Source organism: Molothrus ater, chromosome 19, assembly GCF_012460135.2.
Source record: "Molothrus ater isolate BHLD 08-10-18 breed brown headed cowbird chromosome 19, BPBGC_Mater_1.1, whole genome shotgun sequence".
Classification (NCBI taxonomy): domain Eukaryota; kingdom Metazoa; phylum Chordata; class Aves; order Passeriformes; family Icteridae; genus Molothrus; species Molothrus ater.
The window spans coordinates 12,110,429-12,135,795 of record NC_050496.2 but is presented as its reverse complement, the minus strand read 5'-3'; the positions used below and the strand labels follow the sequence as shown (position 1 = coordinate 12,135,795).

At 59.3% G+C, this 25,367-nt stretch overlaps 1 protein-coding gene across 6 annotated transcripts in view; it reads left to right on the top strand.

Annotated features, from left to right (window-relative positions):
* The window catches only part of BAIAP2 (BAR/IMD domain containing adaptor protein 2), a 45,065-nt gene that overhangs the window by 4,655 nt on the left and 15,043 nt on the right, over nucleotides 1–25,367 (top strand). For all 6 annotated transcript variants that reach the window (XM_036394566.2, XM_036394563.2, XM_036394568.2 and 3 more), the window contains exons 2-6: nucleotides 2,927–3,002; nucleotides 5,122–5,208; nucleotides 14,811–14,872; nucleotides 15,071–15,142; nucleotides 15,889–16,026. In XM_036394566.2, coding sequence (XP_036250459.1) covers nucleotides 2,927–3,002; nucleotides 5,122–5,208; nucleotides 14,811–14,872; nucleotides 15,071–15,142; nucleotides 15,889–16,026 — 435 coding nt within the window. The remainder of the gene's footprint in view (nucleotides 1–2,926; nucleotides 3,003–5,121; nucleotides 5,209–14,810; nucleotides 14,873–15,070; nucleotides 15,143–15,888; nucleotides 16,027–25,367) is intronic.

The window sequence follows — 25,367 nt, the reverse complement described above, 5'->3', positions numbered from 1 at the left end:
GGAAAATGAGATTTGCTTTCATTGCCACAGTGCTACTGAATATTTCCTTTGCTGCTGGTGTCCTGCAAGGCTGGACTCACCCCTCCTGAGGGGCACAGCCCTGGATGAGCCCCGTGTTGGCAGGGGAGCAGCTCCAGCACATCCCTGGTGTGCGGGTGATGCTGCTGAGCCCGTCCATGGCACAAACCCCATGGTTCATTCCCCACTGTTCCTCCTTGGCAGGGCTCTCACCTGGAGGGGGTGAGGAGGCTCTGGAGTCACCTTCCCTTCCCACCTGGAGTGAGAGCAGGGCTTGGACAGGGCTATTTTTATCTGTGGAGTGAGGAGCCCTTGTCACCACTCTCATCCTGCCAGGCTGTTTTTGTTGGAGGCTCCAGACAATGTTTTAAAAACATTCACTTTCAGCAAACTTCCTCCTGGGGGCTGGTGGATTTTATTTGGCCAGCTCAGAGTCACCTTCCCGCTCCTTCAGCCGCCCCACGAGCCCCTTTGGGGGATTTTATCTCTTTATTTGTTGCTTTAAAACGTCTCCTGTGGATCGGTGGGGAGCAGGACCTGCCCTGAGCAGTGCCAGGGCAGGGTTGTGCTTTGATTCCTTCTGCTTTGGGCAAGATGTGCTGGATTTTGGACGGTGCTTTGCCTGGGGATCCTGTTCCATCCTCAATTCCCTGGGTTTCATGCTCAGGATGATGTGTTTACACGGGCACTGCTGAGAAAATCACACTATTTACATATCCCTGTGCACGTCCTCGTACACAAACACTGCTCTGAACCTGCAAACCGCCCAAAAATCTCCTCCCTGCAGAAATTCTGCCAACATTTCTGCTGCTTAACTCTTGCTCAGCCTGAGTGTGGGGCAGGGGAATTGTCCCTGTCCCTGCCATGGCCATAGATCCCAGCCTCTGGCCGATCCGTGGGACAGCCCGGGTGCATTTCGGACTGGAGTTAAACCCGATGTGGGCAGGATGGAGCAATCCTGCCAGTGCTAATTAACTGCTGTGCAATCGTCTCCTACACGCTGGAGAACACCTGGCCTGTTGCTACAGGTCCATTTTTCTCCTTTCAGGCTGAGCACATCCACCAAAGTGCTCTGAGCTGCCCCAAAACAGCTTCCAGGGGCCCTGGTGTTGGCCTGCAGCCTTAATTAGTGGGGCAGCTCCTCATTAGCCTCGTCAATCATCTCCTGCCCTTTGCAGTTGTGGCTGGTGCTGCGGGGACCTGCTGGGGACAGGCTCTGGGGCCATCCTCAGCCTGGAGGGACGAGCAGATCCCTCCTGAAGCAGCAGCACCGGGGTGGTGCCACCCCTCTGGCTGTGCCCCGCACAGATTCCTGCCCAGAGGAACCCTGAAAGGGCTCTGGCTGAGCCCTGCACACCTGGGGAGAAAATTCAGCTGTCAGAGCCAAGGGCCGGGCAGCAGGAACTGGGATAAAAATGCCTCAGGCAGAAAATGAGCTTTATAGTGTTGGGGCAGCCTGAGATGAGGTGACAGATGCTTAATCAGCTTATTCCCTGTAAGTGTCTGCCTGCCTGCCCTGCCCTGCCCGGGCTGGGGCTCTGCCAGCAGCCTGGGGGTGCAGAGCCCCATTCCCACAGGAATGCCCCCATTCCTGGCAGGAATGCCCCATTCCCAACAGGATTGCTCCAAGAATGCCCCATTCCCAGCAGCAATGCCCCATTCCCAGCAGCAATGCCCCATTCCCCAGCAATGCCCCATTCCCCAGCAATGCCCCATTCCCCAGCAATGCCCGTGGTTCATCCCCCCTCAGGGGCCCTCAGGCTCCGGGCTCCATTCTCTGGGGGCACCTCGGTGCGGGGGTGTCCCCAAGGTGGGGCAGGGGCTCAGGACCAGCTCTGGGGCCGGGCTGGATGCAGAGGATCAGGGAGGGAATGAGGATCTGGGATCCTGGGGGGGGCTGAGGGCCCTGGCAGGGAGGGCTGTGCACACACAGAGCCCCTCTTGTTCTCCTGAGCCGATTATTCCTTCCCCCATCTGAGCTGAGGGCCTTGGGGTGAGGCTGGAGAGCTCAGGCAGTGCTGTCCACGCTGACCCTCACCCTGGGCAGTGCCAGGGGACCCTGGTGCCATCCTGGTGCCATCCCTGGCACAGCTCAGGGGTGCTGGGGGCTCGGGGCTCTGCTCTGCCCTATCGTGGGCAGTGCCAGGGGACCCTGGTGCCGTCCCTGGCACAGCTCAGGGGTGCTGGGGGCTCTGCCCTGCCCCACCCTGGCTCACCCTCACCCTGGGCAGTGCCAAGGGACCCTGGTGTCATCCTGGTGTCATCCCTGGCACAGCTCAGGGGTGCTGGGGTCTCTGCTCTGCCCCACCCTGGCTCACCCTCACCCTGGGCAGTGCCAAGGGACCCTGGTGCCATCCCTGGGGGCTCTGCTCTGCCCCATCCTGGGCAGTACCAAGGGACCCTGGTGCCATCCCTGGCACAGCTCAGGGGGTGCTGGGGTCTCTGCCCTGCCCCACCCTGGCTGCACATTTGGGATTCTGCTCTTCAGCCCTTCCTGCTGCTCTCTGTGGCCATCCTGGGGGTGGGACATCACCTGCCACCATCCCCAGCTCTTGGGTCACCTCCCTACTGGTCTGAGGGCTGCTGCTGCCCCAAACAGCCACTCACAGTTGCTATTATGGTTGTTTTTGCTATATCTGGTAATTTTCTGGTTGGGGCATTCACTTTCCTCTCCTGGGGAAGCAGCTGGTGCTGGGGCACTGCAGAACCCCCTTGTTCCTTGTTCCTGTCCCTCGTGTGCTCTGACCCAGCGTGGTCTTCCTCAGTGGAGGATCCTGGGGCCTCTCCAGGGAGCTGGGAGGATTTTTTTGCTCTCTTTTTGTGTTTATCAGGACAGAGCAGAGCACGGAGCCGTTGACCCCACTCCCCATCACCCCTGCTAATCCCAGCCATGTTCTCTCCCCTTTAGACGATCATGGAGCAGTTCAATCCCAGCCTCAGGAATTTCATTTCTATGGGGAAGACCTATGAAAAAGCCTTAGCAAGTAAGTGACACTGGGGCTGCCAGGCTGGGGGGGGGGGAAAGATGCAGAATCTTTGGGGTTTCTGTTGAAAATCTTTGGGGTTTTTGTTGAAAATCTTTGGGGTTTTTGTAGAAAAGTTCCTTGTTCCCACGGGGAAGGAATTGGGAGGGTGGTGATGGGCAAGGCCATGGGTGCAGGAGGGATTCCAGGGGGAAAATGCTGGGAGGCAGCAGGTTAACAAAACACATCTGCAACCAGTTCTTTAAATGTTTGTTTAAAGTATTGAGAATTGAGGTTTTAAGCTCTGCTTAAAGAGGTGCTATTGAAATGTTTAAATTGCCCAGAAGAATGAAGAGAAGGGAAAAGCCCAAAAGTCTTGATGGCAGCTCTTGATTGGGAATGCAGGATCCTATTGGGAGCCATTAGGGAGGTGTAGATTTAAGTGATCAAAAGGAAGCTAGGAACTGATTAAACCCCAAAATGGACTATTTTGACTCAAACTGGCTCTGTGCGCTGCCTGGGCCCTCCTCAGCTGGGTTTAAAGGAGCTTTAAGCTCTGCCCAACCCAGAGCTGTGTTTTTCCAGGGAGGGCTCTGCTCCCTTCAGAGCTGCACGTGTCTCCTGGGTTTTATTTTGGAATAATCCCAGTGAAAATGCCCGTGGGGCCGAGTCTGTCATCACCTTCCAGAGGGGGGGAAATCCCTTCGGTGCCTGAAGTGTCAGGGTTGGGACCCAACCTTTGGGGAGGATCCTGCTCCTCCCTTTCCCCTTTCCCCTCCTTTCCTTTCCCTCTCCTCTCCCCCAGGTCAGGTGAGCTCCTGGCTGTTCCCAGGGGGATTTTTGAGCCCTCCCCCTGTTCCCAGGTGCCCGGACACAGCGTCCTGCCAGCGCTAGGCACTGCTTTGAGCTGGGATTTAATGGCTCACCCAGCGTGACGGGGCAGTGCCCGTCCAGCTCCACTGCCCAGGGCCCTCTGATCCCCAGGGAGGGGGCACAGGGCACCCTCCCCACAGGCAGCAGCTTCCCAGACATTCCAGGGGCACAGAAATTCCTGGGGCACAGGGCACCCTCTTTCCTGCAATTCCAGGGGCACAGAAATTCCTGGGGCACAGGGCACCCTCTTTCCTGCAATTCCAGGGGCACAGGGCACCCTCCACACAGGCAGCAGCTTCCCAGAAATTCCAGGGGCACAGACATTCCTGGGGCACAGGGCACCCTCTTTCCTGCAATTCCAGGGGCACAGGGCACCCTCCTTACAGAGAGCAGCTTTCCAGACATTCCTGGAGCACAGGGCACCCTCTTTCCTGAAATTCCTGGGGCACAGGGCACCCTCCCCACAGGCAGCATCTTTCCCTAAATTCCAGGGCATCCCAACAAAACGGGGTTCATAGTTTGGGGCTGCTTTTCCCTGCTGGTTCCCTCCTGGCAGCAGAGGCAGGGTCTGACAGGGGGAAGAGCTGCTGACCCTTGGGACCGTGTGTTTGGTTTGTTCTCCTCATGTTTAACTACCTGGGGGAGGTGGAGCTGTTTGTCCCTGTCCCGCCAGCCGTGGCACTTTGGGATAAGCACTGGGAACTGGGATCGCTGCCTTTGTGCTTTTCCCACATCCCTGCTGTGCAGCCAGGGATCTTCCTGTAATTTTTAACTCGGCTTGGCTCATCCTTGCCCTGGATCCCGAGCTGGGGGCAGCTGGAGGAAGTGCAGAGCCCAGGAGGCAGAGCAGAGGCAGCGCTGGAAGCTGGAGCTGGGGCTGTACAGCGTGTTCTGTGATTAGAGGAAACCCCCTGCTTATCTGATTAGAGTCGAGTGTGGAGCTGGAATGTCAACAAACAAGGCTGAGCTGTAATGAAAGTCTGTGATATTCAATTATTCTGCAGTGATTTCTCCCAGCAGCCTGATGCTTGCACTGCAATGAAAACCACCACAGTCCTGCATGCACCTTTTTTAATCCTGAATTACCCTGTAATCTCACTGCTCCAGCTCCCTGCGCTGCCTTTCCTCTGTTTGTTGTGTGCTCCCTCCCCGTGGGGTTGAGCCCTTTGAGGTAATGCCTATTTTAGTGTCCACGGTCTCCCCAGTGCACCAGAAGTTCCAACTGCCTTTAAGGGGAGCATAACCTCATTATTTTGGTGCTTTTTAGGCATGACATATGCAGCCAAGGGGTACTTTGATGCTCTGGTGAAGATGGGAGAGCTGGCCAGTGAAAGCCAAGGATCAAAAGAATTGGGTAAGTCCCCATTTGCTGCTGAATGGAGATTTCTGGAGATTGCCGGGGTGAAACAGATCTCTGGTGCTGCTGGGGAGCAGAGCTCAGTGTGGAGCTGCTCCTGCCGTGTCTCTGGATGTGCTGCTAATGCAGCCTGGAAACCCCCTGGTACCCCGAGTGTCAGGGCTGTGGCTCAGGGTGGTTTTGTGGTGGTTTGTTCTCGCTTGGAGAAGGGGAAGCAGCGGATTTTGGCCGGGGAGCTGGGGCTGAGCTGCCCCTCAGGGGCCTCTGGAGGGGCTGCTGGGGGTCCCCCCGTGCTGTGGGGCTGGGATTGTGCCCTGGCTGCAGCAGCTCTGCCCTGCTGGAGCCTCCCTGTGCCCACTGCCAGGGCTTTGTGTTTGCCCAGTCCATGGCAAACATCACGAGCTGTGGCTGCTGCTGCCTCCTTCCCCTTTCTCACCCTCATTGCTCAGGAAATCCCTTAAAGGGCAGCTGCTTTCCAACCTCCCTATTGCCCAGGCGTCCTCCTGTGTCCTCCCTTCTCACAGCCCTGGTCTGGGGGGACCCTCCAAGCTCCCCCTATGGTCTGAAGGGACCCTCCCAGGTCCCCCCATGGTTTGAGGTGACTCTCCCAGGTTCCCCTATAGTTTGAGGTCACTCTCCCAGCTCCCCCCATGGTCTGAGGTGGCTCTCCCAGCTCCCCCCACGGTTTGAGGGGACCCTCCCAGCTCCCCCCATGGTTTGGGGTGACCCTCCCAGCTCTCCCCATGGTCTGAGGTGACCCTCCCAGCTCCCCCTGGGATGCTGGACCTTGTTAAGGCTCTCATGGAGTGATCTGGGCCTTGGTCTGATGTGTGTGCAGTCCCAGGTGAGCCCCTCCTCCTCCTCCTCCTCCTCCCCCTCCATGCCTCCCGCAGCTCTGGCCAAGTGCTCATTAAAGCATCTCTCCGGGGCAGGCAATTAACAGCGAGCTGGAGCTGAGAGGGCTCTGAAGGCTGCAGGAGCCGGGAGCAGCCCCTGGGCTCTGGGTTTGGTGTCAGAGCTGCTCCCCCAGCCCTGCTGCTGCTGCCTGGGAACTGTGCTGGGGAAGCAGCGAGTGTCTATGGAAACCGAGGCTGGATTAGAGCTGCCTGGAGCGATCTGCTGCTGTTTAATAAATAAAACAAAGAGCCCTGTGTGCTGCAGAGCCTGGAGGAGCTGCCCCTGCGCTCTGGGGCTGAGCACAGCCGCTCTGCCCTCCTGCCAGGGAGCCTGGGCAGCCCCAGCTCTGCTCACACTTCACACCTGGCTTTGGGCACCCCAGCCCTGCTTCCTCACCCAGACCAGGGCTTTGGTGTCCTTGGTGGCCTCTCCCCGTGTGTGGCTGGAGGATTTTGGGGTGTGAAGTGTTCCCACATCGCTGCTCCTTCCCCTGCTGGTGTGGGCACATCCCAGGGAGGCTCCTGTGCTGATGCTGCTGATATTTGCTGTGATGTGGCAGCTGCCCCGGGCAGGAGAAAGTGCAGATAACAGTTCTGGCTGCAGCTGAGAGCAGCTGGGCCACAGCCCCCTCCCAGCAGATGTGTCAGCAGGGCTGGGGCTGCTCTGGGAGCTGCTCTGGGCTGGGGCTGGGCTGGCCAGGGCTGCAGCCTCTCCTGGGGACGCCTTGGCCTTGTCACTGCCTGGGCTGGCAGTGCCACAGAGGGCTCTGGGCTATTTCACAGCACCCCAGGCTGCTGTGGGCTGGGAGGGGCCTTAAAACCCATCCAGTGCCACCCCTGCCATGGCAGGGACACCTCCCACTGTCCCAGGTGCTCCAGACCCCATCCAGCCTGGCCTGGGACACTGCCAGGGATGGGAATTCATTTCAGAGCAATAAACAGGAATTATCTTCATTGCTGCTTCCATTAATGGAGGGGACCTCAAAACCCATCCCATTCCACCCCTGCCATGCAGGGACACCTCCCACTGTCCCAGGCTACTCCACACTCTGCCCAACCTGGCCTGGGACACTGCCAAGGATGGGGAGATCATTTTAGAACAGAAAATAGGAATTCTTTGAATTGCTACTTCCATTAATGGGAGGGATATTAAAACCCATCCAGTGCCACCCCTGCCATGCAGGGACACCTCCCACTGTCCCAGGCGGCTCCAGCCTGGCCTTGGGCACTGCCAGGGATGTGGGGAAATCATTTTAGAGCAATAAATGGGAATTCTCTCCATTGCTGCTTCCATTGATGGTGTGTCCCCAGCTCCCTCCCTGAGTGGGATTTTCTTCCATGAGTTTTTAGGGAAAGCTGCTTCAAGAAGGGAAGGTGTAGGCTGGATATTAGGAAGCAATTTTTCACCAAAAGAATAATAAAGCGCTGGAATGCTCTTCCCTGGGAGGTGGCAGAATCACCATCTCTGGCTGTGTTTAAATAAACACTGGACATGGCACTGGGTGCTGGAGTCTGGCTGAGGTGTCAGGGCACAGGTTGGACTCGATCTCAGAGGTCTCTTCCAGCCTCATTATTCTGTGATTCTGTGGCACACTCTGACTCCCAGGAGAGCTGCATTTTGACCTGAGGCTGTGGAAAAGGCTCCCACAATTGATTGGTAGCACTGAGATCACGGCAGTGCAGTTGATTAGAAGTGTGTAATTTCACTTTTCTGCCTAAATCCGGCAGGCAGAAAGGCAGGGATGGGGCTTGGGATGGAGCTGGAGGGAGAAGTGGGGGGCTGAGATTGGCGTGGCCCAAAGAGCAGATGTTGGAGCTCTGGATGCTGAGGATTTTAGACTTTCTGTGCTGACACGTGTGTTTAAAAAAAGACTGACATGGCACTTGGTGCTGGAGTCTGGTTGAGGTGTTAGGGCACAGGTTGGACTCGGTGATCTCAGAGGTCTCTGCCAACCTCATTATTCTGTGATTCTGTGAAGATGTCAGCCAGGACTGTGGGTGCTCTGTCAGGATTGCAGCTCATGTTCCCAGCCTGCATGGGAGAAAACCTGAGATGATTGTTTTCCCTCCAGACCCTCTCTGTGCTGAGCTGGGTGCTTGTCCCTGGTGTCCCTTCTGGCCCAGGACCTGTCCCAAGGCAGGGGGACACCTGCAGGTCTCTCTCCTGGGACAGGGAGCCCTCTGGAGCTCAGTCCCTGCCCAGCACGGGGCATTTCCTGAATTCCCCATCAGATTTTGGGAGCTGTGTGCAGACAGGATAATCCTGTGTGGGAAAGGAAGGGTGGCAGCAAGCACAGCAGCAATGGCCTGGAGCTGTAATCGGCTCTGGGGGCTCAGGCCCAGCTGCAGTGTCTGCTGGGGCAGGCTGAGCTTTGGGGTGTCCCCAGCCCTATGGAGCTGTCATTGTCCCAGAGCAGCAGGGGCAGTGTCTGCTGGGGCTGGCTGACCCCACTGTGGGCTTTGGGGGAGCAGAGCTGGGGTTTTGCGGTATCCCCAGCCCCAGTGGAGCTGTCATTGTCCCAGAGCAGCAGGAGCCACTCTGCCCAGTGCAGTTCCCTGCTGGCCAGGCCCTGGTGTTTGGGATGGGCTCTGTGCCCTTGAGGGGCTCCCTGGGCTGTTCTTCATCCCTTGCTTGTGGTGGTTTTGGGGAGGATAATCTGAAATGAGGAGCCTGTGTCTGACCAGCAGCCCCTTCCAACAGCTCCAGCCTCCTGCACGAGTCCTCAGGTGACTTTGGCCCTTGCCCAGCTCCTGCCTGGGTCCCTTGGATGCTGCTCAAAATGTCATTTCTTTTGTCCTTCTTGAAAACTGGGCCATGGCAAAGTCATGGGGAGGGGTTTTCTTCTGCTGCAGAGCAGAGCTGGAGCGTTTCCCCCGGGATCTGGGGCTGGGCAGCTCCTCCAGGCTGGGGCTGCATTTTGGGCGGTGCATTTTGCTCAGCACTGGGGAGGGTGAAGCTGCCCTGGGTGACACACCAGGCTGTGAAAGGGCAGCAATTACCGAGCCATTGTTGAGCTGACAGGAGCCCCTGGCACATAATGGCTTTGGATTTCCACAGTAAAATCGGGATGTGGCACCTTAATGGCTTGGGTGAGATTTCACAGCTCATCCAGCCCCACCCCTGCCATGCCCAGGGACACCTTCCACTGTCCCCGGGTGCTCCAAGCCCTGTCCAGCCTGGCCTGGGACATTTCCATGGATTCAGGGCCATCCCTGGCTCCAGGCTCTGCCCTGCTCCTGGCAGCTCAGGGGCTTTGTGCTGCACCAGATCCTTTAGGAGCAGGGGTTAATCTGGTAATTGGAGTCGGGGATGTCCACACCTGCAGGGTGTGGACAGGGACGGAGATGGATCCCACAGGGGTGGAGATGGATCCCACAGGTGTGGATGGGGTGGAGATGGATCCCACAGGGGTGGAGATGGATCCCACAGGGGTGGACAGGGGTGGAGATGGATCCCACAGGTGTGGAGATGGATCCCATAGGGGTGGATGGGGTGGAGATGGATCCCACAGGAGTGGACAGGGGTGGAGATGGATCCCACAGGGGTGGACAGGGGTGGAGATGGATCCCACAGGGGTGGAGATGGATCCCACAGGTGTGGATGGGGTGGAGATGGATCCCACAGGGGTGGAGATGGATCCCACAGGGGTGGACAGGGGTGGAGATGGATCCCACAGGTGTGGATGGGGTGGAGATGGATCCCACAGGTGCCCAAGGTCACCCTGCAGCCCTGAGGGGGCTCAGGAACTGCTGGGGCTGGGGTTTGGTGCCCACTGGGACCAGTCAGGGCAGTGCCCAGGAGGACGCAGAGCTCCAGGAAATATTTTCCTGTGGTTTGTGGCAGTGTCTCTGCTGTGGAGATGAGCTCCTTTTGGGGATCCTTTAAATTTGGGCTTAACAAGGCACCTAACACCTTGTGGGTGACAGCTTGTGCTGCTGGAGGAAGGGGAGCTGCAGGAATGAGGGTGCAGAGACACCTCTGAAAGACTCTGCTGCCTTGGGAAGGGCTTTTCCAGCCTTCTGCTGCCTTGGGAAGGGCTTTTCTGCTGCCTCCATCCCTGCCATGAGGAGCAGACAGCCCAGGCTGGTTCTCACCACCTGTGTTGGTAGGAGGAGGAGGAGGGTTGTGAATGAGCATCTGTGAGGCCCATGTGGCCTGGCTGGGGCTCCCAGCGTGTGGCAGAGGTGTGCAAGGTCTGGGTGTCACCTTCCCTGCTGGTGGTGACAGCTCCCAGGGTCCCCACCTGCCCTGGCCCCGTGCTGGGGGGGTCCTGCAGGGATGCTGGGGGGCATCTGAATCAGCCAGTGCCACAAATACAGCTCTGAATTAACCAGTACAGCTCTGAATTAACCAGTACAACAGCCCTGAATCAACCAGTACCACCAGTACAGCTCTGAATTAACCAGTACAGCCCTGAATCAACCAGTGCCACAAATACAGCTCTGAATTAACCAGTACAGCCCTGAATCAACCAGTACAGCCCTGAATCAACCAGTGCCACCAGTACAGCTCTGAATTAACCAGTACAGCTCTGAATTAACCAGTACAGCCCTGAATCAGCCAGTGCCACAAATACAGCTCTGAATTAACCAGTGCCACAAATACAGCTCTGAATTAACCAGTACAGCTCTGAATTAACCAGTACAGCCCTCAATTAACCAATACAGCTCTGAATTAACCAGTACAGCTCTGAATCAACCAGTGCCACAAATACAGCTCTGAATTAACCAGTGCCACAAATACAGCTCTGAATTAACCAGTACAGCTCTGAATTAACCAGTGCCACAAATACAGCCCTGAATTAACCAGTGCCACAAATACAGCTCTGAATCAACCTGTACAGCCCTGAATCAACCAGTGCCACAAATACAGCTCTGAATCAACCAGTGCCACCAGTACAGCTCTGAATTAACCAGTACAGCCCTGAATTAACCAGTGCCACAAATACAGCTCTGAATCAACCAGTGCCACAAATACAGCTCTGAATCAACCTGTACAGCCCTGAATCAACCAGTGCCACCAGTACAGCTCCTCACACAGCTCTGAATTAACCAGTTCCACCAGCACAGCTCTGAATCAACCAGTGCCACCAGTACAGCTCCTGGGCACTTGCTGGGCTGTGTATCCTGGCACAGACCCAGCCCTGGCCCCATCCAGGGGGGCTGTGGGGGGCACAGAACATGCCAGGGGTGCCTCCCAGTGCTGTCTCCCTGCTGGAAGGCTCAGTGGCCACTGCCCAGCCCGAGTGGGAGCCCCAGCCAGGGTGCCTTGGGAAGCTGCTGCTGCTCCCTTTACCTGGTGTGTTCATAAACAAAGGAAAATCACCTCGGGCAGTGCCAGGCGGGGCTGATGAGTTATCAGCACATGGCCCAGTCCTCTGGGCTGGCAGAAGTGAAACCCTGGTGGAGAGGAAAGGGATGAGTCAGCTGCAGAGGAGAAGCTGGTGGTTCCCCCAAGCTGATGGTTCCCCCAAGCTGATTGTTCCCCACACTGATTGTCCCCCACACTGGTTGTTGTTCCCCCACACTGGTTGTTCCCCACACTGATTGTTCCCCCAAGCTGATTGTTCCCCATGCTGGTTGTTGTTCCCCACACTGGTTGTTCCCCACACTGGTTGTTGTTCCCCCACACTGATTGTTCCCCCACACTGGTTGTTGTTCCCCACACTGATTGTTGTTCCCCATTCTGGTTGTTGTTCCCCACACTGGTTGTTGTTCCCCACACTGGTTGTTCCCCCATGCTGGTTGTTCCCCACACTGGTTGTTGTTCCCCATTCTGGTTGTTGTTCCCCACACTGGTTGTTGTTCCCCACACTGATTGTTCCCCACACTGATTGTTCCCCCACGCTGATTGTTCCCCACACTGGTTGTTGTTCCCCACACTGGTTGTTGTTCCCCACACTGATTGTTCCCCCACACTGATTGTTGTTCCCCATTCTGGTTGTTGTTCCCCACACTGATTGTTGTTCCCCCACACTGATTGTTGTTCCCCATTCTGGTTGTTGTTCCCCACACTGGTTGTTGTTCCCCACACTGATTGTTCCCCCACGCTGATTGTTCCCCACACTGATTGTTGTTCCCCACACTGGTTGTTTTTCCCCCACACTGGTTGTTGTTCCCCACACTGATTGTTCCCCCACGCTGATTGTTCCCCACACTGGTTGTCGTTTCCCTGCTGTCTCCATCCCCCTGCACACAGTTGGATGCTGCAGCTCAGGGCTGGGCTGTGCTGGAAGGGGCTGCTCTGAGCCTGGGGCAGGCTGTGCTGCTCTGGGGGAGCACAGAACACCCTGCAGGGGCTCCCAGTGGGATTGCTCAGGCTGGAGGAGCCCTCAGGGTCACTGAGGCCACCTTTGCACCATGCCCCAGGTGCCACCTCTGCCTGTGATGGGTTTGCCTCATGTTTGGCTGTGTCAGATCCTCAGCACCGAGGTGTTGTGTGAGCAGGGTTGGTGCTGGCTGGTGTTTAGGGGATGTGCCCAAGTCCTGGCCCTGATCCTGGGGTAGCCAGGGTGCTGCTGCTGGTGGGAGATGGTCCCCTGGCACTGGGCACCACCTCCTGCCACCCTTGCAGGGCACCCTGGGCTGCTGCACCCCTGCCCACCTCTGTCTCCGAGCCGTTTGCTCCTTGATTAACGCATCCTTGGTGTTTCCATTAGACACGGCCCACAGCCCGTTTTACGGGGGGGGTCAGAAAATGAGCCTGAGTCTCTGAGAGCTGCAGAGCAAACCCCTGGGAGCTGAGCTGCCACTGCTTCCCCCTGTGCAGGGGCAAAGCCGGCTGTGCTGGTGCCAGCAGGGATGTGGAACAACCTGTTTGCCCGCGGTGGGTGGGTGTGGAAGGGCAGGGCCCTCAGCAGCGCTGTGGTTCCTCTCCCAGGGCGATACTGTGAGTCAGCCCCGAGCAGCAGCTCCTCCTCCTCCTCCTGCCCATGCTGGCCTCTCTGTGTACCCCGAGTGGTTCCCCGGGGTTCCCCACCTGCAGGATGTGTGTTTTGGCAGCTCCCAGGTGGCCTGAGCCCTGTCCTGCTGCCCTTCAGGGGTTAATGCTCAGATCCCTGTGGCAGCTGATGGGAGCGGCTCTGCTGCTGCCAGGGCTGGGACACAGCCCGGGGTGGTGCCCCACCATCTCACCCTGGCACAGTGCCACAGGCTCTTTTCCAAAGCGGATTTTGGGCTCTTGAGGCTTCCCAGCTGCCATGGTGTCCCTCAGTCACAGTTTAGCAGCTCTGGGCTGGCTTTGGGGTGAGATGTTCAGTCTCCCATCGTCTGTAGGGTTCTGTGAAGCAGCTCACAGTGAGCAGGTGTGGGGTGGCAGAGTGGGTTCCCATTCTCTGTGGGAATTCACATTTGTTTTGGGGGATCCAGTTCAAATCCTGCTGCTCAGTCACAGTTTAGGCTCATCCCTGCAGCTCTGGGCTGGCTTTGGGGTGAGATCTTTGTTTGTGGGACACCCTGGGCACCCCTCCCTTTGTTTGTGGGGCACCCTGGGCACTGCTGCAGCTCAGGGGGCACAGGGGACAGTGGCCCTGCCACAGCCAGGTCTGGCACTGCAGCAGAGGGGGCAGAGCCTGCCCAGCATGGGATTTTAGTGTTTGCAGAAGGCTTTGGGACACAGAGTGTGGTGCAAAGCAGGGGTTGCTGCAGGCAGGAGGGCACAGGCAGGTTGTTCCTGGTCACCTGGGGGTGCTGACACTCAGCTGGGACATGGCCCATGCGCCCAGGGACATCGGGGGACATTGGGGGACACTGGGGACAGGCTGGGGCTGCCCTGCATGCCCAGCTGTGCTGGGGGAGGCTCCCCCTGGCTCCCTCACCCCAGGGAGATGCTGCCTTTCATGTACAAACAGCTCCACAGAGGCCGGGAGCCTCCTGGGAAGCTGCAGCCTGCCATGCAGGGAGGAAAAGCTTCCAGAGGCAGCCCTGAGAAGAGCTGACAGAGCTGGGCTGTCCCCAGGCTCGCTCTGACCCACAGACAGGGCTCTTGGTGCTCCTGAAGGATGCTCCTGAGTGTGTCTGGGCTGCTGCTGGGCCAGGCCACAGCCCTTCCTGCAGGAACAGCACTGGGCGTGGGGCTGCACAACAGGGAAAAACCAGGAAAATCAAAGGAAGTGCCAGAACAGAGCTGGGATTGCTTGGCTGCAGAACAGAGCTGGGATTCCATGGCTGCAGTGGGGATCCCAGGGCTCAGGCCTGTGCCCTGTGCCCTGCTCTGAGTGCCAGGGCTGTGCCTGTCCCTGTCCTGGGCCAAAGGAGCAAGGGCTGCCCATGGATTTGGGGTTCTGGTTCTGGTCCTGGTCCTGGTCCAGGTTCTGGTTCTGGATCCCTGCTCTGAGTGCCAGGGCTGTGCCTGTCCTGTGCCCTGCTCTGTGCCAGGGCTGTCCTTGTCCCTGTGCCCAGCTCTGAGTGCCAGGGCTGTGCCTGGCCTGTGCCCTGCTCTGTGCCAGGGCTGTGCCTGGCCTGTGCCCTGCTCTGTGCCAGGGCTGTCCTTGTCCCTGTGCTGGGCCAGGGCTGCCCCTGGATTTGGGCTCCTGCCTCCCAAGCTTTGCCTGCCTGTCCCAGTGTCCCAGGTGAGCTCTCTGCAGCTCCCCAGGGTGGGCACAGGGGAGCCCCCAGCTCTGTGGGGACCCCTCCTTGCAGCTGCCCCGGCCCTGGGGCGCCCCTGGGCTGGGTGCCTCAAGCCCTCCCTGTGCTGTCTTGCAGGGGACGTGCTCTTCCAGATGGCCGAGGTGCACAGGCAGATCCAGAACCAGCTGGAGGAGATGGTGAGTGCCCAGCCTGGCGTGCCAGGGCCCTGGCAGTGGGAAATGCTTTGCCACACCCGGTCCAGATGCCACCGGCCCCTCTGCCCTGGCTTTGCTGAGCTCCAAAGGCTCTGCAGCGCTCGGGCACCCTCTTCAGCCCCTCTGGCCCTTCTCCAGTGCCCCCCAAGCCATCTCTGTGCGTTTCCTCTCTCCCTGCAGCTCAAGTCCTTCCACAACGAGCTCCTGACGCAGCTGGAGCAGAAGGTGGAGCTGGACTCCCGGTACCTGAGTGTGAGTTTGTGTGTCTGTGAGTCTGCCACAGCCCTGGGGCTGCCCTGGCGCCGCTCCCTGTGCCACAGCGTGCCACAGCTCCTGTCCCTGCTCACAGCTGGGTGCCACCACACCCAGGACAGTGTCCCCTGTGTCTCCTGGGCTTTGGGGGTCACAGCTGGGTGTCACTGGTGTCACCATACCCTGGACAGTGTCCCCTGGGCTTTGGGGGTCACAGCTGGGTGTCACTGGTGCCACCATGCCCAGGACAGTGTCCCCTGTGTCCCCTGGGCTTTGGGGGTCACAGCTGGGTGTCACTGGTGTCACCATACCCTGGACAGTGTCCCCTGGGCTTTGGGGGTCACAGCTGGGTGTCACTGGTGCCACCATGCCCAGGACAGTGTCCCCTGTGTCCCCTGGGCTTTGGGGGTCATAGCTGGGTGTCACTGGTGTCACCATACCCAGGACAGTGTCCCCCGTGTGTCCCCTGGGCTTTGGGGGTCACAGCTGGGTGTCACTGGTGCCACCATGCCCAGGACAGTGTCTCCTGTGCCCTGTGGGCTTTGGCGGTCACAGCTGGGTGTCACTGGTGCCACCACACCCAGGACAGTGTCCCCTGTGTCCCCTGGGCTTTGGGGGTCACAGCTGGGTGTCACTGGTGCCACCACGCCCAGGACAGTGTCCCCTGTGTGTCCCCTGGGCTTTGGGGCTCTGTCCCTGTCCCCCCTGGCACTGGGAGGGCTCAGAGCTGTCCCCTGTGGTTCCAGGCTGCGCTCAAGAAGTACCAGACGGAGCAGAGGAGCAAGGGGGACTCGCTGGACAAGTGCCAGGCTGAGCTGAAGAAGCTGCGCAAGAAGAGCCAGGGCAGCAAGAACCCCCAGAAATACTCGGACAAGGAGCTGCAGGTAGGGCTGGGGACACTGGGGGACACTGGGGGGACAAGGAGCTGCAGACAGGGCTGGGGACACCCCTGGGGGTGGTGAAGCCCTGGGGAAGGCAGGGCTGGGGCTGTGGGTGGGAGGGGGTGGCAGCCAGCACTGGAACTGTTTGTTCCCAGAGCAGAGCGGGGCTGGAGCTGCCTGCCCCTGCTCCAGCCACCTGTCCCCCTGCTGTCACCTCAGAAATGGCCCCCAGGAGCACGAACCCCTGCTCTGCCTGCTCCATGGTGCCCAGGAGGGGTGTTCTGGTGGTTTCTGGTGGTTTCTGGTGTTTTCCTGTGTATTTCCTGTGCATTTTCTGTGCCTGTGCCCCCTCCTGCGGGGGTGGCTGTGGTGAATCAGAGCAGTGTGATGTGTGCTGGGGGTGGGCAGGGGGAGGCACAGCTCCCACTGAGGGGGAGCCAGGCTTGGCTCTCACTGAGGGGCACCCCGGGCACCTCCTGGCAGTGCCCAGGGGCTGTGGCACTCGTGGGATCTGCAGCAGGGGTTTGTGCCCTGTGCCCTCTGCTGTGCCCTCTGTGCCCTCCTCACTGTGAGCTTGGCCCCATCCAGGCACCCTCAGGGGTTCCTGATGCCCCAGGGTGCCCTGGCTGGCCGTGGGAGCTGCTGCAGGAGCCGCAGCCACCGAACCATGGTGGCACAAGGGGTGCCTGGACAGGGCAAGGTGAATTCCTGCAGCCAGGAATGGTTTGGTCTGTGTGATGTTGGCACCAGGGGCTGTTCCTCACACGTCAGAGATCTGTGTCTGCTGAAGGGCACCTGGACAATGGTGGCACTTTGCTCCTGGGGGTGAATTTGGTGGCATTTGGTGGCATTTGGTGGCATTTAGTCTCTGGCAGAGTGGTGTTTGTGCTGGGGAAGTGACACCCTTCATTGCACTGGAGTTTGGGAGATGCTGGTGTGAACCAGAGCTGGCACTGAAGGAGGAGGATGCAGCCACCACCATCATCATCATCATCATCATCATCATTATTATCATCACCACCATCATCATCATCATCATCTGTGCTCAGCCTGTGGGTCTGGGAGGTGCCCGAGGTGGCACAGCCAGAGCTGGGCTGGGAGGTGCTGGAGCCAGGCTGGAAGGTGTAGGAGGTGCTGGAGCAGCACTGGGAGGTGCTGGAGCTGGTCTGGAAGGTGCTGGAGCTGGTCTGGAAGGTGTAGGAGGTGCTGGAGCAGGGCTGGGAGGTGCTGGAACACTGGAAGATGCTCGAGAAGAGCTGAGATGTGCTAGAGGAGCTCTAGAAGGTGCTGGAGCTGGTCTGGAAGGTGTAGGAGGTGCTGGAGCCGGGTTGGAAGATGCTGGAGCAGCACTGGGAGGTGCTGGAGCTGGTCTGGAAGGTGCTGGAGCTGGTCTGGAAGGTGCTGGAGCTGGTCTGGAAGGTGCTGGAGCTGGTCTGGAAGGTGTAGGAGGTGCTGGAGCCGGGTTGGAAGATGCTGGAGGAGCACTGGGAGGTGCTGGAGCTGGTCTGGAAGGTGCCACCCCACTCCTCGTGTCCAGCCCACTGTGCTGGAGGCTCTGCTGCTCTCCAGAGCAGCTGAAACCACTTCTGAGCCTGGTGTCTCCACGAGTCCCAGTTGTGCAGTTGCTGCTGAGCTGGAAGAGCCCTGTCAGGCCCGAGCCCAGCCTGGGGGCACAGGGGATCCAACCCTGTCACCCCCAGCAGGGAGAGCTGCTGCCAGGGCAGGGATGGGATCCCACAGCAGCAGGAGGAGGAGGAGGAGGAGGAGGAGGAGGAAGGAAACCTTCCTAGCAGGGCTGAGGCACCCCTGTCAGCACAGCCCCAGGGGCAGGGAGGCAGGATCAGTGCCTTTCATCTTTCAGCAGGGAGTGTTTGGGAAGTACTTATCTCCAGAAAGGTTTCTGGTGCCTTTTGAGCTTGGTGAGGCCCTGGCAGCTCAGAGTGTGCCGTGGCTCTGTGGCTGCTCTGCTGCTCTCTCTGGGGGTTTGCTTTGCCTTAGATCTGCTCACAAAGTCAAAACTGCAGAATGCAGCCAGGAGGGCACTTCCCTCTCTGCTCTGCTGGCTGCAGAGCTGGGGTTTCCTCAGCAGAAAAAGAGGTTTGGGGTTAAAACCCTCAACACTGGGCGTTGGAGAGAGGGGAAACTGCAGCAGGTGGGGTCCAGCCTGGAAATGTGGGGGGGTTGGTGCTGGAACTGGGGAGAGAGCCTTGTCTGGGGCTTTGGGGAGCTGGAACTGGGATTTAGAGAGCAGGAACTGGGCTTGGGGAGCTGGAACTGGGATTTAGAGAGCAGGAACTGGGCTTGGGGAGCTGGAACTGGGATTTAGGGAGCTGGAACTGGGATTTAGAGAGCAGGAACTGGGCTTTGGGGAGCTGGAACTGGGCTTGGGGGAGCTGGAACTGGGCTTGGGGAGCTGGAACTGGGCTTTAGAGAGCAGGAACTGGGCTTGGGGAGCTGGAACTGGGATTTAGAGAGCAGGAACTGGGCTTTGGGGAGCTGGAACTGGGCTTTGGGGAGCTGGAACTGGGCTTGGGGAGCTGGAACTGGGCTTTAGAGAGCAGGAACTGGGCTTTGGGGAGCTGGAACTGGGCTTGGGGAGCTGGAACTGGGCTTTAGAGAGCAGGAACTGGGCTTGGGGAGCTGGAACTGGGATTTAGGGAGCTGGAACTGGGATTTAGAGAGCAGGAACTGGGCTTGGGGAGCTGGAACTGGGATTTGGGGAGCTGGAACTGGGATTTAGGGAGCTGGAACTGGGCTTGGGGAGCTGGAACTGGGCTTGGGGAGCTGGAACTGGGCTTTGGGGAGGTGAAACCAGGTTTGAGTGGATCAGGAGCTGTGTGGGGCTGTGCTCTCCTCAGCCTGGTTTGTTGAGCTGGCCCCAGGCCACCCCGTGTCCCCTTGCCCAAGCCCTGGTGCTCTCCTGGGAGCTGCTGAAGCCCCTGGGGATGGCTTTGGGATGCTGATGCTGTGCCTGGGGAGCACAGAGCCATCAGCCAGGGCTGCTGCAGTCTCCTCGTGCCCTGGCTCCTTCTCTCCTCGTGGGAGAAGCTGCTGCTGAGGGAAGTGTCACCTCCTTGGAGGCAGCAGTCACATCTTGCTCTTCTGGAGGCTGCTCCTGTGAAGCTGCTGGAGCAGCTGCCAGCCAGGAGTCTGGTGCTCTGTCATCATCTCCCTTCATATTTAATGCTCCAGGAAGCAGAGCTGGCTCCTTCCTGCCTCTCCGCCACCTGTGGAGTGGCCACATCTTGTCATCACCTGCCAGTGCGAGGGGACACGTGGTGACAGGGCTGTCCTGCAGGGACCCCGGGGTTTATGTAATGTCTGCCAGAGTCAGAGCAGCTCTGGGGCCACCCAGGCCCTGCTTGTGGCTGAGGACAGCCCTTGGCTGTGCTCCCACCCTGCTGGAAGGATCAGAGAGCCCAGAGCGAGGGCTCAGAGCTCTCACCTGCTCCATTCAGCTGCTCCCCTTTGAAAAGCAGAAATGAGCACTGGGCTCCAGCAGGGACTGCACACAGCAATGGCTGCGGAGCAGAGGCTTTGGAGGGGGTGAGATGCTCACAGGTTCTTGCAGGAGGCTGCTCCTGAGCTGTGCCATCCCCTCCTTGCATGGACAGAGCTGGTCCAGGCTGCTCTGCACGTCCCACATCACCTGGCCCCTGTCTCCTGCTGCTTTTGGGGGAGTTTTCCCAATGAGTGCTGCAGCCAAGGAGTTAAACCACCCCTGGTGTGCAGCCCAGCCTCACTGGGCAGCCCTGAACCAGCTCCAGGGGCAGCAGCAGCAGCTCCAGGGGCAGATGTGCTGAGTGCCACATCCAGCCAGGCTTTTATTCCTTGGGAATCAGCCCTGAGCTGCTGTTCCACCCAAGGAGTGAGGGCTGGGAGTCCCATGTGCCTCATCTTCCTCGTGGAGGGACTGAGTGGGGCTTGACCCTGCTGAGAACCAGGGGAACAAACCAATGCCACTCGCTCCACATCTCTGAGGAAGAAGAATGAGAACAATATTAAGATTAAACAATCGCCAAGGAAGCTCAAGTGCTGTAATTTCATCAAGGGCTGGTTGTGATCAGGCCATGAAATCAAGGTCATGATGGGTTTGGGACCTGGATTGAATCTGCAGCTCAGCAATGAAGTTATGTTGGTTCAAAGTATTTATCAAATCATATTAGCACTGTGAGCAATTGGATTTCTGCATGGGGCTGAGGCTAAACTGGCTGTAATTCAGCTTAAATAGCAGAGCTGGGGCTGGGTGTTTGTCCTGAAAGGCTCTGCTGGCCCAGGTGACAGTGGGGGACCCTGGGTGGGCACTGGGGGCTGAGCTCAGCCCCTGCCTTCACCCAGCCCTGCTCCCATGGCAATGGTTTCAACATTAAATACCTCTGTGCCAAATAACCTGTGGGGTTTTATCAGCTTCTGTCATTGAAACCTCATTTGGGTATTCCCATCAGGAGAAATAATTTTAGGTGTAGGTCAGGAAGCTGGAAATGGCAGAGTTTGCACAAACCAGGTTATGAGGCTTGTGTGAAAGTCAAATGGGGAAGGACTCCGAGCTCAGCAGCTCCAGGTGACTCTCTCCAGGTTTGGCTGGGATTTAGGCTGAGGGAGGACATGAACCAAACCCAGGGAGAGGAGAGAAAGAGAAAGAGAAAGAGAAAGAGAAAGAGAAAGAGAAAGAGAAGAGAAGAGAAGAGAAGAGAAGAGAAGAGAAGAGAAGAGAAGAGAAGAGAAGAGAAGAGAAGAGAGAAGAGAGCCCTTCCAGTACCTAAGGAGGCTCCAAGACAGGGACTTTGGACAAGGCCTGGAGTGACAGCACAGGGGGAATGGCTTCCCACTGCCAGAGGGCAGGGCTGGATGGGATATGGGGCAGAAATTCCAATTCCTGTCAGAGGTGGGGCCCTGGCAGAGGGTGCCCCTGGATCCAGGGATGTTCCTGGGGATGTTCCTGTGCGGCTCAGGGCTGTCCCTGCTCTGGGGGAGGTTTTGGGCAGGGGAAGGTGAGGCTGCCAGCGTTCCCCTGCTGCTCTGCTCTCTGGGTTTTATGTAACAGCACATGTGTGCAGGGCTGGGGCTGCTGCAGATGTGACAAACGAGGGCAGACAGCCCTGCCCAGGGGAGGGGGGGCAGCCTGGCCTGCCCAGCTCTGGGGGCTGCCTCCCTCCCTCCCTCCCCAGGCCCTGCTCTGCCTCCCCCTTCGCCCTGGGTGTCCATCAGCAGCCACGGCCCAGCCTGATCCCCACAGCTTTGGCTGCAGCTGGGTGGGGGAGGCTGCTGGGGAGCACATCAGGGTCAGGGGCTCCCCTCCTGCCTGGGGGCTGCTGCTGGGCAGGCAGGGGAGGCTGTTAAACCTGCAGGGCTCTGCTGTGGCTCTGGGGGGCTCCTGCAGGGTCAGTGAGCCCACAGAAGGCAGGGAAATGTGTTTGGGCTCTGTGGTGGCCATTCCCTGCTGTGGGGCTGTTGTTTTATGTGCCATAGTGCAGGAGAGGTTGGGTCAGGGCTCATCCCCAGCTCTGCTCTCCTTCCTGGCTCTGGAGGAGCCTGGGATAGCCCCAGGCTGGGCTGCAGCAGTGCCATGCCTGGCTGGACACAGCACCCAAGCTCCCTGGGTGGCACACAGGGCTGGGGGGCTGCAGGAGGGGACAGTGCCACCCCCGGGGCTGCTCCAGGCCCTGCCAGCTGCCCCACAAGCAGCATTTTGGGAATGAGGAAAAGTTCTCCAGGCTGAGGATCCCTGCCCTGCTCGCTTTGCCTCTGTGCAGTGCTGGGGTTTCAGCAGCTTTGCCTGCTCAGATGCTCTTCCCCTGCTGATCAACCCAACTTAGCTCTTCTCCCTCCTGACTGCCTAAGCAAACCCTCCCTCCTCTCTGTGTTTACTCCTTCCAGGTATTTCAGGCTGCTGCATCGATCCAGCACAGCCCTCTCTCTTCCCTAACCTTTCCTTTCTCTTTCCTCACTGGTCCTGCCCAATCCTTCCCTGGCATGAGAGCTGGGGTGGGCACAGCCCCTCCCTGCTCTGCATCCCTCCTGCTGCTGGCTGGAAACGCGCCTGCCACGTGCTCCCCTTGGCTTTCTGACCCCCAAATTCGGGGCTGTGCTGTGCTGGTGACCCCAGGGCAGCTCCTGCCTGCTGGGGGTCCCCTCTTGTCCCTGGGGCTGGCCCCTGGCTCAGCCTGGTGGGTGCCAAACACACCAGGAATGACCTGGAGTGATGATTTCTGTGTGGAGCTCAGCCCTTGGCTCGTGTTCCCCGTGTCTGCACGTTCCTGGCTGGGATGGGAGCTCTGAACTCATTTCCCAGCCAGGCTGAGCTTATCAGAGGCTGGGCAGGAGCTGCTCCACCTGCACTGGCAGCAGTGTGTGCCCCTCGTGTGCTCCTGCAGCTCGGGGCTCGACATTCCTCAGCTGCTCCTTGATCTGCATCCCCTGAGCTGCCACCGTGCTGGCCTTGGGGAGGTGCCAGGGCTGAGTGCCCTCTGTGCCTTCCTGTGTGCCCTCTGTGCCTTCCTGTGTGCCCTCTGTGCCTTTGTGTGCAGGACATCAGTGGCTGCCCCAGCTGGGGCTTGGCAGCAGCTCGTTCCCCCTTCATCTGCTGCTCCTAATTCCTGTCTGACCCACGGGGTGACTCGGCCTGGCTTTGGCACTGCCCACCATGGCAGGGGTGGTTTTGGCACAGGCTCTGCCCACCATGGCAGGGGTGGCACAGGCTCTGCCCACCATGGCAGGGGTGGCACAGGCTCTGCCCACCATGGCAGGGGTGGTTTTGGCACTGCCCTCTGTGGCTCCAGCCCTGCTCCTGTGCCCGCTCTGGGGGTCTCTGGCTGAGCCCCTCCGTACCCAGGGGTGCCCAGGCTCTGCCAGCCTGGCCCCGTGGCACATCCTGGCAGGCTCCCAGTGCCCAGGGCTGTGCCCCACGTGCTGACACTGCTAATTAGGTCAGCAGCTCCCGCTGAATTGGAAGTGGATGCGGGAGGGGGGGCGCGGCACGGGGGAGTTATTTGAGGCCTCTCCAACCTAGAAACCCAGAAAAGATTTTCTGGAGCTCCTGGGTGGCTCTGGGGTGTGCTCTGGCTTTGGGCACAGCCACCAGCCCTGCTCGGATCACAATGGGGTTTCTCTCTCCTCCTTCAAACTGGGGATTTTATTTTTTATTTAGACAATTCTTAGCATGTGAGTTTGAAGCTGACAACCTCAATCAGTCAAAGCCTCAGTTTACAGTGCTGGAGTGGTTTGTGCTTGTCAGAGGGGTTTTGGAGAAGCTGCTGAGGCTGGCAGGGAAGCCCCTTCCCCCAGCCCCTTCAGGGGATCAGGGCATGCCAAGCTGCAGAGGTGTTTGGCTGTGGGTCAGTGTGGCGTGGCTGAGATTTCCCCATTTCTGGGGAATGGAGACCAGAGCAGCAGCCCTGGGGTCCTGCTGGGCACCTGGCTGCAGGTGAGGCCTCACTCCTGGGCAAGGCAGAGCTTCTCCTTGGAGTGCAGCCCCGAGATCTCACGCTGTGCTTTGTGTGTTACCTTCCCCCCGTGCATCTGGCACATTTAACAGCCTTTGGATTTGAATTTCCCTTCCTGGGCGTTATCTGAAAGCCCACTGTCACTCTGAGCAAACCCAAACTGAACAAGGAGCGTGGCTCGCCATTTTGTGCTGGAACAGCGTGTAAAACCAGGCTCTGGGTAAATCAATGGCTCAGGAGCACATTTCCATGAGGTATATAAAGCTCTGAGTACTAAGTTTGGAGCGTGGGCTCTGCGCTGCGGAGCGGCGTGTTCCGACTGGCTGAGACAAGCCTTCCTCGGCTCAGCAATCAGCAGCAGCCTGGCTGAACCAGCCTGGGGTGTAAATAAGGCTTGTACCTGTGGATTTAAATGCTGCTGGGAGCTGGAGCCCTCACGCTGCCAGGATCAGGGTTTGTCCCTGCTGTGGTGTCTGGGCTGGAGCCGTGCCTGACCCAGGCGTGGGGATCCTGCGGGGAGTCTGAGCCAAATTAGCTGGAGCTGAGCTCTTTCCACTCCTCACCTTCTCCTTCTCGGTGGCCCAGTTAGGAAATTAGGCAGGATGGTGGGGGAAAATTAAATTAATTCAATGAATGGGGGTCGGGGTCTGTGTGTGCTCCTGCTATTTCAGGTGCTGTCAGGGTTGTGCTTTCCTTCCAAAAGTGGGGCTCTGCAGGAAGGGGAGCTGCTGCCCCTTCCCCTGGGGTAGAACCTTCTCGTGGAGCCGCCCATGGATGAGTGTGGGCAGCAGGGCTTGGCCCATCCCAGGCACAGCAGGGCTGAGCTGGAGGGGCTGGGGGCTCTGCAGGCTGGCACCAGGGCTGGCAGTGGGGCTGGGGGCTCTGCAGGCTGGCACTGGGGCTGGCACCAGGGCTGGGGGCTCTCCAGGCTGGCACCAGGGCTGGCACCAGGGCTGGGGGCTCTCCAGGCTGGCACTGGAGCTGGCACTGGGGCTGGGGGCTCTCCAGGCTGGCACCAGGGCTGGCAGTGGGGCTGGGGGCTCTGCAGGCTGGCACCAGGGCTGGCAGTGGGGCTGAGGGCTCTGCAGGCTGGCACCAGGGCTGGCACCAGGGCTGGGGGCTCTGCAGGCTGGCACCAGGGCTGGCAGTGGGGCTCTGGGCTCTGCAGGCTGGCACTGGAGCTGGCACCAGGGCTGGGGGCTCTGCAGGCTGGCACCAGGGCTGGCAGTGGGGCTCTGGGCTCTGCAGGCTGGCACTGGAGCTGGCACCAGGGCTGGGGGCTCTGCAGGCTGGCACCAGGGCTGGCACTGGGGCTGGGGGCTCTGCAGGCTGGCACCAGGGCTGGCACTGGGGCTCTGGGCTCTGCAGGCTGGCACCAGGGCTGGCACTGGGGCTGGGGGCTCTGCAGGCTGGCACCAGGGCTGGCACCGGGGCTGGGGGCTCTCCAGGCTGGCACTGGAGCTGGCAGTGGGGCTGGGGGCTCTGCAGGCTGGCACCAGGGCTGGCAGTGGGGCTGGGGGCTCTGCAGGCTGGCACCAGGGCTGGCACTGGGGCTGGGGGCTCTGCAGGCTGGCACTGGGGCTGGCACCAGGGCTGGGGGCTCTGCAGGCTGGCACTGGGGCTGGCACCAGGGCTGGCACTGGGGCACCACTCCCCAGCTCCCATCACCACTGCCAGGCTGCTCCTCTGGGCTCTGTCCCTGTGCTGTTCCAGGCTAATAATACCCGGGAGGAGGCGGCTGCTGCCGTCCTTAGCCTGCTGCTGCAGGAGCCTTCCCCAGCTCTTCCTCCTCCTCCTCCTCCTCCTCCTCGGGCTCTGTGTGCCTCCTCCTGTGCCACGCTGCCCCAGCACCTCTGTGCTGGCACAGCCTGGTGCTGCCTGGCATTCCGAGTGCCATGCCCC